Source organism: Bidens hawaiensis, unplaced genomic scaffold (genome assembly GCF_021521415.1).
Source record: "Bidens hawaiensis isolate Kalapana, Puna unplaced genomic scaffold, B.hawaiensis_p1.1 tig00047416_1, whole genome shotgun sequence".
In the NCBI taxonomy this organism is placed as follows: Eukaryota; Viridiplantae; Streptophyta; class Magnoliopsida; order Asterales; family Asteraceae; genus Bidens; species Bidens hawaiensis.
Genome location: NW_027498466.1, coordinates 48,410 through 66,619, shown reverse-complemented (window position 1 = coordinate 66,619; position 18,210 = coordinate 48,410). Strand labels below are relative to the sequence as shown.

Genomic DNA, 18,210 nt, shown 5'->3' with positions numbered 1-18,210 from the left:
ACTTTCCCGGCTAATCCAAACACTATTTTAAAAGTTCCTTTTAAAAAATTAATAAGTTAATAACTCATTTTAACAAAAAGTCGTTTTTGACTTAAATAAGCAATCCCAAGCACACCTATATCTTGAGCTTATCAAATTGTAATTGAATTCATTTTTCTAAACAATGTGGTTTTTTATGTCCCTTACAAGTGAATAAATAGATTCTAGGTGCTTCATGGCACTATGGTTATCTTTCCTAGTGGTATTTGTGGTGATTGTGCATGTTTATCTCAAATGGTTGGATTCAATTTTTTCTTCCCTAAAACTTTGTTCTACCATGTGACAACGTAACATGAAACTCTCCATCTCAGCATGCTATTAGGTGGTGGTCTCGCTTATGGGGTCAAATTAATATGCTCTAAGAAGAAATATTTGAATATCAATATCATTGATCACATAATATCATATTAAATCATATCAATTGAATCACTTTTTTCGAGAAATACAAGTCATATTTTATTCAATGATAAGAAAAAGAAAAAAAACGTGAACTATGACAGGATTGATAATAAAATAGAAACATGAGTTGCAAAAAGTGATTTGATTGATGATGAAAAAGAGAGAATTTTTTGTTCAATTATATATTTTTTACCAATTACAAGTTTGTTTATCATAATTTACCACTTATTTGTATATTGAAGTGCGTAATGATTTTCTAGTTTTCCTACTATTTGATTTTATCTGTTTAATTAATTACCTAAGCTAAAAGAATGAACTATAGAAACACTTTTGGTTAAAATTGAATTTTCAAATAATCAATCCAATAATACGAGCAATTGTACTCGAGAACTATTGTTATTTAGTTGTTTGCCATTAACTTACACAATTTATCTGTTTTTATTGGATTAACAAGCCTCTAATTTAGTTTCTCACCTTTTAGACTCTAATATTAAAATTATAGTTGACAAAACAAATACCAGTTGGTTTAAATATAAGCGTTGGTGGTCTAATCCAATGACAGATACACAAAATTTTTAAACACTCAAAAGTGCTGAGTTCAAATTCCGAAAAGTAATAGAATTTACTTTGGGAAAAAAATGATTATATCATATGACTAGGTCATATGTTATTAACTGGTCTTTCATAAAGGATAAGCTAAACAGACACCGTAACATCATAGTAATTGCATGTTTTTATATGTTTGGTTACGAATGACATTACAAAAACTCTGCTACTCGCAATATGGTGGTGTTGCCTGAACATATGGTTCTGAATCATCATCCGTCTCATCATTATCATCATCTTCAACCCAGTTACTGAGATGGTGTTGTGAAACAGCAGCAGCATGATCATTGACATCAACCCTCCTATCTGCAAATATAATAAGATAAAATCTAATTAATATTAGGTGCTGTAAAATGATAAAGAGTTATAAAATTCAATCCATGACTGTGACTAACCGCGAGCTTCATCTTCATGCTCGTGTTCTGTTTGCATCGCCTGGTGGCTAATATCGAGTCAAGTAAAATGATTCAAAAGATAAATCCCTCTTTTATTAATAAGATAATTACACAATTTAAAACTTGACTATGCTAATAAATTATTAGTAATAATCATTAGAAAATATAAATATAAGATAAATCCCTCTTTAATTAATAAGATAATTACACAATTTAAAACTTGACTATGCTAATAAATTATTAGTAATAATCATTAGAAAATATAAATATAACTTAATGTCGGTCAAAATGGGCCTAGGGTTTTTACTGAACCACAAACACTGTCCATTTTCTTTAATTACTTATGCAGTTATGCATGCATTATGGGTACAAAAACAACATCACTAGAGTAATAATAAGAATCCACATTCACTAATAAAAATAATTTAGAATAAAAATACGCCTTGCTTTTCCAAAGAAAAATAAACTTTGGAGGACATCAAGTCAGGGCGGCATAAAACCGAAAAAGACAATTCGTAACTGAAAAAACCAAAAAAAAAAAAAAACAAACCCAGACAAGATTTGACAGTTGCGTTTTATGTTTTCATAAAAACCAAATTTTCGGTTAAGCTTCGGTCTTGCATGTAATTAAAACGGAACCAAAATAGCGGAACCCAAAACAACAGACGGTTTTGTTTTATGTTTTCATAAAAACCAAATTTTCAGTTAAGTTTTGGCTCTGCATGTAATTAAAGCCGAAAAAACTGTTCCGTAGCTGAAAAAAAAAATAACCAAACCCAACCAAAAACCGACGGTTTCGTTTTACGTTTTCACAAAAACCAAATATATTAATTACAAAAAAGAAAAAATTAAGGCCAAATTCATTGGGGCCAATGTATTATTCAGCACAAATGGTAAAACCAAAATAACCAAAACCGAAACCAAACCAAACTCAAAACGAAATCGAACCAAACCAAAGTCAAGCATAGCAATTTAGGATACACGTTGGTGGTAGCGTTTCTTCCATCTGGTCCATCTTTAGATGTATGCATTGTGCTAATCCTCTGAATATTTCCATTATCATTTGTATTCAGATCTCTTTCCACGTGCACACGAGCACTAGGCGCATTTGCACTTTTAGTCACACTCGCTGTTTTGCATTTTATTATCATGTTAAATATGTTGTTAACACAAGTCATATATCGATGGGTGATTAGTTTATAAAAGAGAAAAGAAGAAAGTATACCAGAAAGTTCTGACCAAATTCTGGTGTGATCAGAAGGATGCTCTGAACCAATATTTTTAGATGGTGCGGGTGCAGGTTCGGGTACAGGTTCAGGTGAAGTTGTTGTGGCATGAAGCTGAGAGACCAGCATGGTAGCAAGTACCATAGTCGCGTCAAAGTTTGAAACAGAAGCATCATCTACAAACTTTGGTGCCATCAAAATAGGCCTGAGTAGCACGCATACAAAGGAACCATCACATTAAATCAAATTCTATTTAATTTCAACATTTATTATAACAAGAGCTACATGGATAAGTAAATAACAAGCTTTCTTACTCGCCAGCTTTCTCAAAGTACAAGTGTATGTCGACTTCACATCCCTCACAAAATGAGAGAAATGCCTGTCAAATGATTTCATATAAGTGAATCTCAAATAGTCAGTGTATGATATGCAAATAGATAACAAATATCAATACACCATTAATCACAATGTTAAAATATAACAGTTTTTAAATCATTTTTTTAAGTAACAAACAGAAATAAAGAGAATATATTTTTATATTAAATATCAAAAACGATTACAAGTAATTATAGTTAAATCCAAAATTAAAAAATATATATATGCAATTGGGAATTGTTGTGTTTAGTTTGATTGCAATATCATTACAGTTCAAAAAGTTTGTCTTTTTAATTAACTATTGAAGGGTTCTTAACTCATTAAACTACGCTTTAACAAAACTTCAAGTCATTTCCTGTTTAGCTACTTTTTTAGCTTAATCTCTAAAGACAAATATAACTCAAATTGACCCATCAATATGTAAAAGAGTTAAAATTGCCACATTTATATGCAACTTAACTCATGCAACTATTAGTCTTGAGAAACAAAAATGGATCAAGAAACTTATTATTATATCTTACAGTACCTTCAATTCCTTGACACCAAAGGTTACATCAACAGGGTCTCCGGTATGTTTATACTGCACAAACTCTTCAGAAGGATCTATCCACAACTGAGTGTGTAATGACGAATCATTTTCTACAAACACAAATAAGAAAAAAAAGCAGTTATTAGTCATCTACTAAAGAAATTGGTCGACTGTGGCTATGCTTTACTTTTACGTGGTCAACGAAGTAAACGAGAAAAATAGCCTAAAAAAAGCTGGTCAAGCGGCTAGAAGCTCGTCCATAGTGTATTTTGATTAGGGCTGTAAACGAGCCAGCTCGGCTAGACTCGTTTATTTTATCAAGCTGAAAAGTCAAACTCGAGCCGGGTCGTTAGTTTTCTTTGTTTTGTGTTTTAAACTTTTTTATACATTGATATATAAAAAAACAAAAATAAATAAACTTTTAAAATACACATATGTACTATTTTGGTTCTTATTAATATTTTTTTATAGATCAAGAGATAGAATAGAAAATTATATGTATTATTTTCAGGTTTTTTACAGTATATTTATATGTTGTTATTTTTACTATTAAAATTATTATTATTACTATTATAGTTATTATATAAAATTGGACTCGGCTTGTTTACAGGAGCTTTTTGAACTGTCCTAATTTTGATGCAAAAAAAACCTTATAATCGTCTTTCCAAATAACTAGATTGCTAAAAAAATATAGTGCTACAGTCATATTCGGCACACCAATGACTTACAAAAGTAATAAAAAAATATTGTTTTAAGGCCATTTTGTGACCTCTATGAAATAGCTAGTAAGAAATAACTTTGTAGGTTAAGTTACCTTTAGCAGGGTCAATATAGCTTCTAAGTTCCACAGCTTTTCCTCCAACTTCATCATCAGATGTGGGCTCCGTTGCAATGACAGTTAATTCTTGAAGAGTTGACTGAAAATTAGAAAGCAATCGGTTGAGATCACGCGGTCTCACTACAAAGCAGCTTGGAAGTCTTCTTCTGTCAAGAGATAGCTGTTGCACATCTTCTTCAACATTGCATGTAATCCAATATGATTTTTGCATACCTGAACAAATCACAAAGACATGTGTGTTCACATTCGTTCATTATTTAATTAAATAATCAAACTTCCTGCCAGGCGGTTCATTGAACGTTCAGTTCATTTACATGCCTATCTACAGACTACCAAAATGCATAATGAAATTTCAGTAGTCAAAACGTGTTGGGTTGACTCGGAATACTTTCTGTCCAGGTTGTTTTTTTAAACTTTTTTTAAAATACTCAGTGTGTACAGATGATTACAGAAATTAGATTAGTTCAATAATAATAATGCAACTGATGTTCTACCATAGCACTATGTGCAAGTTCAAAATCTCATCAACATATGATCACCTTAAGTGATAGGTTTTCACCAAATTCAAAATTTTCTTTTAGTTATAACACATTACCACAAAACAAAAATGGGAAAAAAATGTTCACCATTGTAGCAATTCAAAGTCCACTGCACTTTAGATGCATCAGGATCAGGTAATGTCACATTTAAATGGTCGATACTTGTTAATGGTGTCCTAAGAACAGAACAAATGGCCTGCACACAATCAAGTAAATATAATGAAGCACACACACGCATAGATATAAGTATAGGCATAGATGTATAATTATACCTTTAAAAGCACGCTGCAGTGTACTTGGGATCCGGTAACAGTATACGTATCAAAGAAGGAAGGCTTTAGTATGATGGATTGATATGCAGACCTTGAAGAGTTAAGAGTGTGCAAAGCTAACTGAGACACAAGATAACTGTTAGCTAATTCAGATAAAATGATAATAATGTAAACCAGTAAACAAGTGTATTCAACACTGTGTATATTAAATTAATCATTATTAGAAACTGTTTTTGTAAGTGAGGTTTGTTTTAATCATACTATTAAATTTCAATCTGAAGTGAGGTTGAATATGAATTGACTCACAATAAGTTCAAGTAGCAAAGAGGCCTACTCACTAAGTTAAAAGACTAGGGGGGATTAAATGGAACAACTAACAAAAGTAATGTAAATTAGGTGAATGAATAAACAAACCCTAGCAGGGCGAGGAGCATATAATATTAACAATAATAATAATGAATTCAAAGAACCTGTGAAGGTGAAGCTTGGAGAGTGAGGTCATTGCCGATGCGTGCCAGACACGTCACTGATCGAGCGAACGTCTTCAGAGCGTTTCCACTCAGCCTCCAATCCATTTCCTTTCCAATGGCGGGAACAATTTAGGGGTGTTTGGCCTGGCTTATATTTTTGTTTTGTGTGTATGGCTTATAGCTTGTTTTATATTATTTGATAAGTTTTTTTTTAAGCGTTTGGATTAGCTTATATTCTATAAGTTGATTATACATCTTAATAAGTTGTTAAATCCATTATTTTTAATTTGTTATAATAATAAGTTTCTTCAATATTATTAATCCATCACCATTTGAAGGCAAATAAGTAATTTACCCCCTTAAACAAATAAGCTTCTTCAAATAAGCTAAGAAACCATCTTCAATTAAGCTTCTACAAATTAACTTATATAAGCTTATAAGCCTAAGCTAAAAAAGCTAAACCAAACACCAAATAAAGCTTATTTTATAAAAAAAGCTAAAAAAGCTATAAGCTTTGTTAAAAAAGCTTTGTTAACAATTTTTTTCTTTTTTTTTTAACTACGGGGAATTTTTATATTGCTACGGCACTCTTTGAATTTGAAAGTCTCAATGCTTCATTCTGGTCAGACTATGTTTTGTTAACCGGGTCTATGATGACTTTAGAGATTGGCTTGGGCGTTCTCTAGGGAAACCATACCGTCGACTGTCACTTGACAGTCGTCGTGCCATCACAAGAGCAGAACTCCCTGCATAGCACACGGTGGGACAAAAATCCATGTGGGCTCTAGGTTCGAACTAACAACATTTGCATAAGGGCTAGCTTAAATTTTTCTTTGTCAATATTCACCCAAAAATAACACAAGTGGAATTCAAACTTGAATCTTCACTAAAAGAACCAAACTTTTACAGTTCTATATAACAAAAGAAAGATATATGTTGATGTAAATTTTTTGTTACAAAGATGTTGATATTTATAATATCAAAACTACTATTGGGAAACAAACACATATATTTGTGTAATATATGTTTGAGGAAGAAGTCATCCAAAATCGTAGATAAAATTATAAATATCATGCTTTTGATGCGACTCAAATCTATTTTGAAGGTGATCATTCTAGACGTACATGTCGTCCCAATGTTATCGTGAACTCTACTTTGTGTTAATAAACTTGGTTTTGTTCAAAGCCATTGTTGTTTGCTTATGTTAAAAGTCATCACTGGTTATCCTCCTTTCAAGATCTCAATCGGTGCTTTTTCTTCTTCTTCATTTATTGTTTCTCATTTTTGTTTCCAACCCGATCGTTGTTCAAGTGTAACCCGCTCCACCTAGTCGGCTCAAATGGAAACGGGTCAAAATTGCTAAATTGGACTTGTCGTGTATGTGATTCCTAGTATGGTCCTAAATAAACAAGTGTCAAATAATGGCATAACCAAGATTTTTTTCAATGGGCTTGCCTTTTTTCGGTAGTCAAATTTCTCACAACTAAAATGTTAGGTTTTCGGGTCAGGCTAGTCGGGTTGCCAGAGATGGGGTGAAGTCCCGAAGGCCGGAGCTGTAGTGGATATTGACTGACGGAGATGACAAATTTGGTGAAGGTGTGAATGCGAAGCCGTGGAATCAAAGCAATAATCTCCAACGAAAGGAGGGATGAACGAACAAGGACTTATATGATTTTTTTAAAATCAACAGGTTTATGTGAACCCGATGGGCTTAATGTGGACCCGTCACAAATCACAATATAATTTGATGTCATGCACTAAGGTTTTCTTTGCTTCTTTTTAAAAAAATTATATTATGATCATTCATGTTCCCTTATTGTCATCGCCTCATCGGGACAAGTGTTTGTTTGGACCAGTAAAGAACAACATATTCATAGATAAAGTGACGCATTGTGTAAGGAGAAGAAGTTAAATTTGAAAGAGAGAACATAAATGATAATAAACATATGTTTGGTTAGAGGTAATGGAATGAAGGGGTATAAAATGGGAGAATGAATGGAATGAGCAAGGAATTGAATGGATCATTATCATTCATTTTGTTTGTTTGGTTAACCCATGTGAATGAAATGAATTATTAGTTAATGTTTTTTGGTGTTCAAAAATTGTATAAATGAAATAGAAATAACAAAAGCACTCTTATCTCAAAGTAAAATTTTTTATCAAAAAAAATAAATAAATAAAAAAAACTGCAATGGCGACGGTGGTGGTGGTAGCTCCGGCGACGAAAATGATGGTGGTAGTGGCTGTCATGCGGCAAGGGCGGTGGTGGTTAGAGGGGTGGCTGTGGTCAAGCGATGGTCATTGGTAGTGATAGTGATGGTGATGGTAGGGTGGCGACGATGGTGGTGGTGGTCAGGCAACGACGGTGGTGGTGGCGGTGATGATCAGGCGGCGACGATTACAATGGTTGTGGTGGTTACGGTGACAATTGTTGTGGTGGTTACTGTGACAATGATAGCGACGGTTGTGGTAACGCTGATGGTAAGGTGGTGGTGGTGGTGGTGGCGGCGGCAACGACGAAGGTGGTGTTGGAGACGACGATGGTGGCGGTGTCGGTCAGGTGGTTGCGGTGGTGGCTATGGTAGTGGTGGTCGACACAAAGTCGTTTCTTTTTTTTTTTTTTTTTGAAGTGTAGTTTTTTGTTAATATGAGAAAAAGTGAAAAGGAAAAAAAAATACCCAATTTACTTGAGCAAGGCTTAGAAATAAGGCTTGCTAAACTATATCGGGTATTCACTTGTTTTGTTTTGTTTTGTTTTGTATGTGGTTACCAGTTAGCTTATCGAACGCAAGAAACGGTGTAAGTAATCCTTTAAAAAAACACTGCATGGTCACATACACTAATTACCCACCCCTTTTTAGCATCATTTAGTTTAATTAAACGAGTTAAAAATAATCAACCCCATGACACGTCTAATTACGCAAGTTAAAATGGTCGACACGAGCACCATAGATGGTACAAATTTGCAGATGCCTTACATAACTGCAAGCAACACAAGATATTATGTATTATGTTCAATTTAAAGTTTTAAACAACGTTTTGAAACCGCGGATACAATTCATGAACCGAACAGAGAAAAGATCTAACCATCAAATGAAATATTACCTAAAGGCAAAAATGGTTCATTTGGTTTGTAATCATTTCATGTTTCTCGTTTAAAGTTTAAACGGCGACGCATAAAGCGTTTCACAAGTTCATAAACATAAATCCACATCAACACCTGTAATAAGTCCCAAAATCTTCATATAAATATAACACTTGCCAATAGTCAATAGCTAATGTCAGCCTTACAACATCCCAAATCACACAAAAAACATTAGAAACCGTCGTCGATTAAAATAAAACCAATTAACTACGCCTTTGCAACTTGCCTGCCATCGGGAATAGAATAGAGCACAATAGGCTTTGAAGGCCTGATAAAAGGAACATCACATCTGAAGTAGCCTTTTCTCTCAAGCTGCAATATGTCTCCGCGCTTCAAGTTTCTCATATTTGCATCCCCAAATGCTGCAATCTCTTTCTTAGTATTCGGGTTTACCACATCAATGAAATCCTCGTCTTCGTCCAGCTGGATCACATTAACAAACAAGTTATGACATTACGAAAGACATCAGGTTTTTCTAAACGAGTCAACCCGTTAATGTTTCTTGTACTTCTAATGTTTCTTGTACTTTCATGTATCAAGTATTACAAAAAATAATATTACAACTATTTAATCCGAATCATTGAATAAATATAGCTAAGAGGTTAAAATACCCATGAGTTTAATGAAACTTTTTATTCGACCAAAAAACTAATATAGAACCCTTCATAACTATATATGTATATGTATGTATTTGGTGCGTGTATATATATATGTATATGTGTGTGTATTTGTATATATGTATGTCTACCTGCATGTATGCATATGTATGTGCATGTGTGTATATGTATGGTTGTGTTTATGTAAGTGCATGTGTGCGTATTTGTGTATATACGTATGCGTAAATGTGTGTTAAGGACAATAAACTCATTCACATAATTAGCTGTCAAATAATTCACTTTGTGTCCTAATAAATGTAACCTAACCTTTCCTTAAATAGGCACACCTGACACCTTCTAGAAACCTTAATGATTGTTACATAACATATTCAAACGTATTTAAAATATTACAAATGTAAACAGGTCTTCGTGTAAGCTTTGTCTTTGTCGAGAAGACCTTGTAAACCATAAGTGTGCAAGAAAATTTCCTCGAGCAAGCTTCACTTAGAATATTTTCTAAAGAAAATATTCTTCAAGCAAACTTCAATCTTCATGAATATCAAACTTTGCTTGATAATATCCTAGGATCAAACTTGTTCTTCTTGATCTCTTCAACCTTTTGTAAATAACTTATTCTAGCAAACTAAGTGTGCTAGTGACATTGTAGCTTGCTCGAGGTCGAACCTTGCTCGTAGAAGTCCTTAGTATAATTCCATATTCTTTCGACAAGTGTTTTTGAGATCACTGTTTATAGAAACCTTGCTCGATCCACCAAATTACTTGGCTTAAGCTTGGGTAACTCAAGGGTTTGTTCTGAAACAAACCTTGCTCGACAGAAGAACAACCTTGCTTGATGTAGTTTGCTCGAACTAACACTTAGAATAATTCCAGAAGATAACCTTGCTCGAAGTATGATACCTAGCTTGAATAAGTTCTAGGATTGCTTGAAGTGTCAAGTTTGCTCGAATTCCATACATAGCCATTTCTTGAGGAGGTTGAGAAGATTTTAATCTTCCTTGATCAATTCTTGATTCCAACACAACAACTTGCTTAAACCACCTAAACCCTTAGCAATCACAAACTACCTTCCATGATCATCTTTCTTAATTCTAAAGAAATATTTTGCCTATATTACACCCGGTTATCTCAAAGTTCACTCATACAACTTGCTTTCTATCATCATCATCTTCACATACTCTGCAACTATGGCATAACACGCTAGAAACCTTGAATTCTAGAACTCCCATAATTGTTTGCCATACCTTATCACCAACCCTAACTACCCAGAATATGACACCATGATTGGAACAATCACATGAAGCATATTTTAAATTTTTTTTAGGATTGATTCTGATCTTTATCCACAAACACTCAATGACTTTTGGAAGAAAGCTTGTATCTATTATGACATTGATAAAAAGACGCCTTTGTCAATTAAGACAAAGGTAGGTAAGTCATGGGTACTTGTATCATCATCACTTCTCTCTCAAAATATTAAGTTGAATGATGATGATTTTCCTTCTAACATTTCTACTACTACACTATAGTCTGAACTCATTGAGAGGGCCTGTTAGTGCATGATTTGCTTTCCACAGCTGATCAAAGAGTCTATGGGTAATTTAGTCAATAGGCTATAATGTAATATCTCTCATTCGCTAAGCATGTTTAGAGAATAAGGTCCATTCGTTATATTAACTGCCTCATTCATTAGACTAGGAGCACATTCGCTAAGAGTGTAGAGAATGTAACTTATTAACTATTTAAGGATGCCCATTCGCAATGGAATGTAGCGAATAGGAGCTCATTCGCTAATAGGATCACCCCATTCGTTGGTGATGTTAACAAATGGTGGTTGTGCCTATATATAGGTAGATCCTACTCACGTGAGCTAAGACATCTATGTCTAACATACTGAAGTAATGTTACCATGCAGGAGTCTCTCTAGGGTTAACGTATGTAATGTATAAATAGTAACGTATCAATAAAGTATTGTTTATGTAATCGTCTAGTGTATGTATCATATTACGAGTTTAGATCTTGCTAGAGGATTAAATGGTTTCCTCAGTTTGTATAAAAGCTGGAATTAGTCTTAATACGTACCAATTTCATTGTGATTTTGATCCGATATGATGTTCTTCGTGTTCTTCAGGCTTAAGTCACTGTTTGATCGTCTTTTGGAAGATTCAATGGATGATTGATGAAAGTGATTGTTGATTCATGTTCCTGATGCAAATCTGAGGCTTCGTAATGTATTTTGGTAGATGAATTGGTTGTTTGATCAGATCCACCATGGATAGCCGTGAATGAAGCTTGAAGCTATTGGTTAATTCAATTATTGATGATAATGCGTGTTCTTGAGGAAATTGATGATTGCATCAAGTTCGTAGTGTATCTTTAAAGCTTCGTTGAAGATATGGAATGTTAATTTGAAGATCTGACGAAGGTTTGAAGTTTCCAGAGATGATGACCGTTTTTTCGATCACTGAAACTGATTTTTCTGGCGAAATTCATTTTTCGGGTGGCTACAGTAATCTTTCCAATGGCTCATTCGTTAAATCACTGTGAACATTCAACACAGGTTCTTAACGTATGAAGTTCAATCGTTAACCGGTTTAAGGAATGAAGAATGGTTTAACGTAAGTATTAATTCGCTATTTTGTGTAACGAATGATGGTATCTATAGAGAATGAGACCCATGCGTTCATGTGTAACGAATGTGGACTGATTGTCAGGATCGATATGTTGGACTCGGTCTGCCCAAGACACATGCTAGATTTAATATTTCTAGTACGTTAAGATCCAAGTCGGGTCACACCCAATAACAAGCTTGACAAACACCACGATATTTATTTTAAGATATGATCTAACAAATAGATATCAACACTTAGAGTATTTAGAAATTGCATTTCTAAATATTTGCACTTGTATAGTAAATAAATTATATGGATAATTTATATTTTGAGAGAAGATATTTTATTATGTTATTTAAGTTGGTTAAATAACATGATGCATGTTACTTACATTATGTTATGTTACACTTTATAAAATGTAACAAATATAACATATGAAATAATAAAAGGGTTTGAATATTTGGGAGGGAAAAATCTCTCTCTCATCTATTTATTATACTGCTCACACACACAAGAAAGCAAGTAAACTCTCTCTTCTTTTCTCTATATTTTTGGCCAAGGCTAATGAGGAACAAGAAGGAGTTTTGAGTGTAAAATTCTAGCATAACAAAGGTGTTTGTTGGAAGCTTGAAGGGTATACAAGCTTGAGGTTCTTCTATCTTAAAGACGCACCATTCATATCTTCATATCCTTCACTTTCTTGGACTCTTTAAGGTATATTACATAAACACCATATGGTTATTTATATTGGTAAGCGTGCAATTTTGTTTATGGATTTGGCGCTTGGTTTTTGCATAAAAAATCGGTTTTATATTCATCTAATTAACAAGATTAAAACTTATTTATCAGTTGAATTTTCCATATAAATGGGATTACATGATTTTTATAATCTTTTTAAAACCCAAAAATGGCATCAAGAGCCGTTTTGCTTCTATAAATCTTGATATACATCTATTTATACATCTCGAATCCCGTGTAAAGTTTTGTTTATTTAATGTTTTGAGTTCGGTTTAGTTCATGTTTCGTTTATATTTAATTAATTTAAGTTCTTGAGTCAAGTATTTCATATTTATCATGTTTTGAATCGTTTGGTGTCTTTCATTTTTTACTTAATTCTTTCTATCATTTCATGCGAAGTTTATGTTCATTTTACTCGTCAATGACTACATGATTATTCCACTTAGAGTTTCGATTTGTTTTCATGTAGATGGTGGCTTTGGAGAAGCAAGGGAAACAAGTTCTAGAAGATTCTTTTCATTACTTGGAGTTCAAGAATGAATATTATCAAGATTTAACAAGAATAATCAAGAAATAATAAAAAAATCCGGATTTCCCTTTGGAGGGCGCCGTCGTGCGCGAAGGTGAAAGGCATAATGCCTTCATGGGGCGCCTAGGCCTTCTGATCAGCAAAAAAAAGCAAGCCGCCGCATGCAAAGTAAAGGGCCGCGGGGCGCCTAGGGCTCACTGTTCACACGTTTTTGCAAGCCCAAGCCCGGTATTCGCTTATATAAACATCATTATGTCCCTAGCCGAAGACACAATTATTCCAGCCGATTTTGGAGAGGTTAGAGCCAAGTTGAAGGCATTTTTAGAGCTAGGAATCAAGGGAGATCATCGAGCTTTCATATGGGTGTTCAAGGATCGATTAAGACGGGTTCTTTCGTTCTTTTTCATTGTCTTTGTTCATTAATTTTCACGATGTTTCTCTTTGTTTTTGGTTTAGTTATTTGTCTTTTATTATAACTATGCTAGACTAGACTTCATGTCTACCTAGGTTTGATGAACATGTATTCGACATGATTCTTGCTTTGGATATTGTTTTGATTATGGTTTTGTTGATTTAATAGTAAAAGACTTGGGTTTTGTTTTCATGATGCGTATAAGTATTTATTATCTTGAATTATTATTAACTATTGCTTCACATAGATCTTTTATCGTTTGATTGTGTTCTTTAGATTTAGGGTTTATGTTTAAATCATTACTTGGTGTTTTGATTATTGTGATTAAATGGGCCCGTTAGATCATAGAAGCTTGTTGATTGTTGATTAGGATTATGAATGCTTTGCCAAATTCCAAAAGCTATAAGGTGAGGAGTTGTTCATGTGTCTTGGTCAATTGCATGCTAGGATAGTAGTGACAATATTCTTGCTTATTGTGTTGATCCATGTTCATGATGTCATGTTAGCTTATTAAGTTATCTATGGTTTAGTGTTTCGTGAGATTGCTTGCTTTAGATACTATTAATTAACCCTAATTGATGACTTTGCGGAAATCAATAATACTGATTGCTTAATAATCTAATAATTATTCTTTGGGATTTCATTTGATTCAGTCAAAGGTCCTTAGGGTTTTGTTAGATGAATATGTTTAGAAATCAGTTTCCATAATCATGTTATTTATCCATTGCTTGATGATTGTTGATGCATGGGATTCTTACCTAGGTAGATTCCTTCTCTTATTGGTTTCAATCTTGTGATTTATCGCTTGTTTCTCATTTACTTGTTTATTTACTTTCTTAGTTTAATATTAGTTTAAAATCCCCCTTAAAACATAAATAATAAATAGTCGTATCATAAGTCGAGTCTAATTAGTTAATTAACGTACTTTATAGAGTTCTGTGGGTTCGATATTCCGGACTTACTTAGCTTTAACACAATTGATCGGTTCACTTGCCGGTGTTTTGTGTAGTTGAGTCCTAGGTCCAGTTTTTATTACTTGTTTAATTATTTAATATTTAATTGACTGTTTTCACCACATCAAGTTTTTGGCGCCTTTTTCGGGGACTCTTGGCGATTGCGTTATTAGATTTACTTGGACTTATCTGCTACATCCGTGCTATTTGTTTTATTTTTGTTTGAGCCGTAGGAGTCTAATTTAAGTTTTAGTTTATTTTAGTTTATTTTCAAGTATTCGAGTCTACTCATTTGGTCTGTTGCATTTTTACAAGTTTATGCCACATCTTCGTTCGCAAGGACCACCGCTGGATAATCTTGACTCTTCTCCATTGAAGACCGAGGCTAGTTCGTCAGTAGAAAAACAACCGTCAGAACCCGCATCTACACCAAATTCGTCACCGCCCAGTTCATCCCCCGAAAGTCCTAGACGTCAAGATCAAATGGCCAACAATAGGACAATTGCTGCTTAAGCCTTCGATGGCTTAACCGAAAATCAGTCATGCATCGTCGTTCCCGAGATCAACAATCCCAACTCGTGGCAGATTCCGTCATACGTCATGAACAACATCGTTCAAACCAATCAGTTTAATGGGCGTGATGACGAGGATGCACCGGCTCACATTAATCGACTTTACCGCGTTCTCAAAACTTTTAATTTACAAGGTGCTACCGAAGATGCTATTTTCTTACATCTGTTTCCGTTTTCACTTGCAGGTAAAGAAGCTACTTGGCTTGACACGCAGCCACCTGGACGTTCACCACTTGGGAAGCATTACGTTCTGCATTAATCAAGAGATACTTCCCACATGATAAAGCGGCTATTCTTATCGATCAGATTCACTCGTTTCACATGGAGCCGGGGGGGAGTAATATTGTCATGCTTGGGAGCGTTTTCAGAGCTTGCTGTCTCGATGCTCAAAGAATCGTCACACGCCGTGGGCTCTTGTAGAGAAATTTTACATTGGGTTGAACTACGAAACCCAAGTTCGGTTCGACACGGCCGCGGGAGGAAGTCTACTGGCTAGGAAAAATGTCACCGAGTGTAATGAGATGTTTGAGAGCTTCGCTCAATCGGACCTTGCCAAAGTGCCACATCACGGGAATTCCACTCCCGTTAGCAGTACATCCTCATCCGCTCCAGGTGTACACCAGGTTAATCTGGATACTAGTGTGGCAGCTGCTTTGGAATCACTAACTAGAGAGGTTAGGGAGCTAAAGGCCAAGGTGGACAGGTGTGAGTTCTATAGGGGTGGACATGGTACGTTGGAGTGTCCGGTGATGAATCAACAGGTTGATTTTGTTGCTGGTCAGAATAAGTTTCCCAACAATTACAACAATTACAACAATAGCAACAATCAGAGTTGGAACACCTACAAAAACCCGAGTCAGAATAATTCTAATTGGCGTCCGTTAGGCGCACCACCCGGATTTCAAAATTCTTATGCTTCAGGACAAGGTTAGTATTTTAATAATAATAACAACGATAATACTAATGTTCAAAATAATGTGCAGGATTCGAACAGTGGAATTGGACGTTTGGAAGAGATGATGAAGCAAATGCTGGAGAGAGACCAAGCCACACAAAAGAAGTTTGCCGAGCACGATTTGCTTTTCAAGAATCAACAATCTTCTATTCTCGATATTCAAAGAACTTTTGGTGATATTGCTCGTCGTTTAGAAGAAAGGTTTCCAGGTTAGTTTTCGGGTATTCCTCAAACTAATCCGGCTGCTCAATTGAAAGCCATCTCCACTCGTAGTGGTAGGGTTTTTGGTCCGGAGGTAGTTAGTAAAGAAATTGGGAAAAATGGGGACGATGAGTTGGTAGATGAGGAAATAGAGGTAGAGGCTCTGGGTAAGTCACAAGTTACAACATCGATTATTGAGCCACAAGTTGAAAAGAAGCCGGTTGGAGTCCAGCCACCACCACACATCATTAACCCTACTTATGTCCCGTACCCCGCCCTTCTAAAAAACCAACAATATACGAAAGATTACGGGCATTTTCTCAATATATTTAGCCAATTGAATGTTAACCTCCCGTTCATCGAGGTCCTCCAACATATGCCGAAGTACGCCAAGTTCTTGAAAGATCTTCTTAAAAGAAAGGATAAGTTGGAGGAGCTGTCGACTGTACCGCTAAATGGAGAGTGTTCTGCGGTGGTTCTGAATAAAGTACCGGAGAAATTACCCGACCCCGGTGTTTTTACTATTCCATGTCTTTTCGGAAGTGAGACGACGTATCAAGCATTGGCTGATCTTGGAGCTAGCATTAACCTCATGCCGTATTCTTTATATGAAAAGTTGGGTCTCGGAGAGCTCACTCCTTCTCGTATGACGTTGTCTTTAGCTGATCATTCCGTTAAGTATCCGAGGGGTGTCGTGGAGAATTTGCTTGTTAAGGTAAACAATTTAGTTTTCCCCGATGATTTTGTTGTTTTAGATATGGAGGCCGACGAGAGAGTTCCTATTATTTTAGGTCGTCCATTCTTACGTACGGCTAGGGCAACCATCGATGTGTTTGAAGGCAAGATAACTCTTAGAGCCGGTGATGATAGTGCCACGTATTTGGCTAAGCCCATGAGGCATACGAGTGGTCAAGACGGTCTCATTGATCCATGTCACCCAGTTTACTCGATAGAATCATTTATCTTGGGCATGGGTCCTAGTCTTGAAAAACCCCGTTTGGTGAGTTTTAGTGTGAAAAGGGGCTAGAGGTTTCGAGTTCTCGGGTAATGGTAAAGCGTGTTGGAGAAAAAGGTGGTGGAAATCGTAAGGTTGAGAGGGTTCGTGGGGTTAGAAAGAAGAAGACCAAGATTGACGAATGGTCGGATCGTGATTCGATATCTTTGAGGGCATTGGAGTTCTACCGAGGTGGAGGAAGCTCCACTCGGTCCGCCACGTGATTCGCATAACATGAGTTCTTGAGTGAAAACTCAAGTGTAGAGTTTGTAGATTTTTCTTTATTTTTATTTTCTTTGAGTCGCTAACGTAGTTTTTTGTAGTTCGTCTTTGTTTTTGTGTTTTAAAGTTTTGCTAGTTTGAAGAAAGATTGAGCTAGAGACGATCCCCAAGGAAGAATTTTATGAAAAAAATAAGTGTGGGGATGATGGATCAGTGGAGCCGTATACTTCATGTTTATTTATTTGCTTCGAATTATTCATGTTTTATATATTTGTTGGTTGGTGAAATAGTTTAAATGTTTTAATATCTATCAATTTGATAAGATATACTTTTAGATATTGTTTGTTGACTTTTTGCCGCTACGTTCGTGAGAGAAGGAGTTACCATTTGCTGAGCACGTTCGTAGTTGGAGGGCATTCATGGAAGAAGACTTTGGCATCATGTTTCATTCGCATATTACCAGCTAAGTCTTTTCCATTTATCTAGCTTGTTAACTTTTTGTTTTGTTTTTGTTTTTAATTTTTAGTTTTTAGTTTTTGTAGTCCGACTTTATTTTATATTTTTTACTTTTATTT

General features: G+C 35.0%; 1 protein-coding gene across 1 annotated transcript; it reads right to left on the bottom strand.

Annotated features, from left to right (window-relative positions):
* Positions 1 to 1,096: 1,096 nt before the first annotated feature.
* On the bottom strand, positions 1,097 to 5,796 carry LOC143596956 (uncharacterized). Its single transcript, XM_077075599.1, has 10 exons — positions 5,689 to 5,796; positions 5,219 to 5,338; positions 5,034 to 5,142; positions 4,384 to 4,620; positions 3,567 to 3,679; positions 2,980 to 3,044; positions 2,665 to 2,870; positions 2,421 to 2,568; positions 1,440 to 1,486; positions 1,097 to 1,350 (listed from the first exon to the last, which is right to left on the bottom strand). The coding sequence occupies exons 1-10, from the start codon at positions 5,791 to 5,793 to the stop codon at positions 1,211 to 1,213; spliced, it is 1,290 nt and encodes a 429-aa protein (XP_076931714.1). The 5' UTR covers positions 5,794 to 5,796; the 3' UTR covers positions 1,097 to 1,210.
* Positions 5,797 to 18,210: the final 12,414 nt, after the last annotated feature.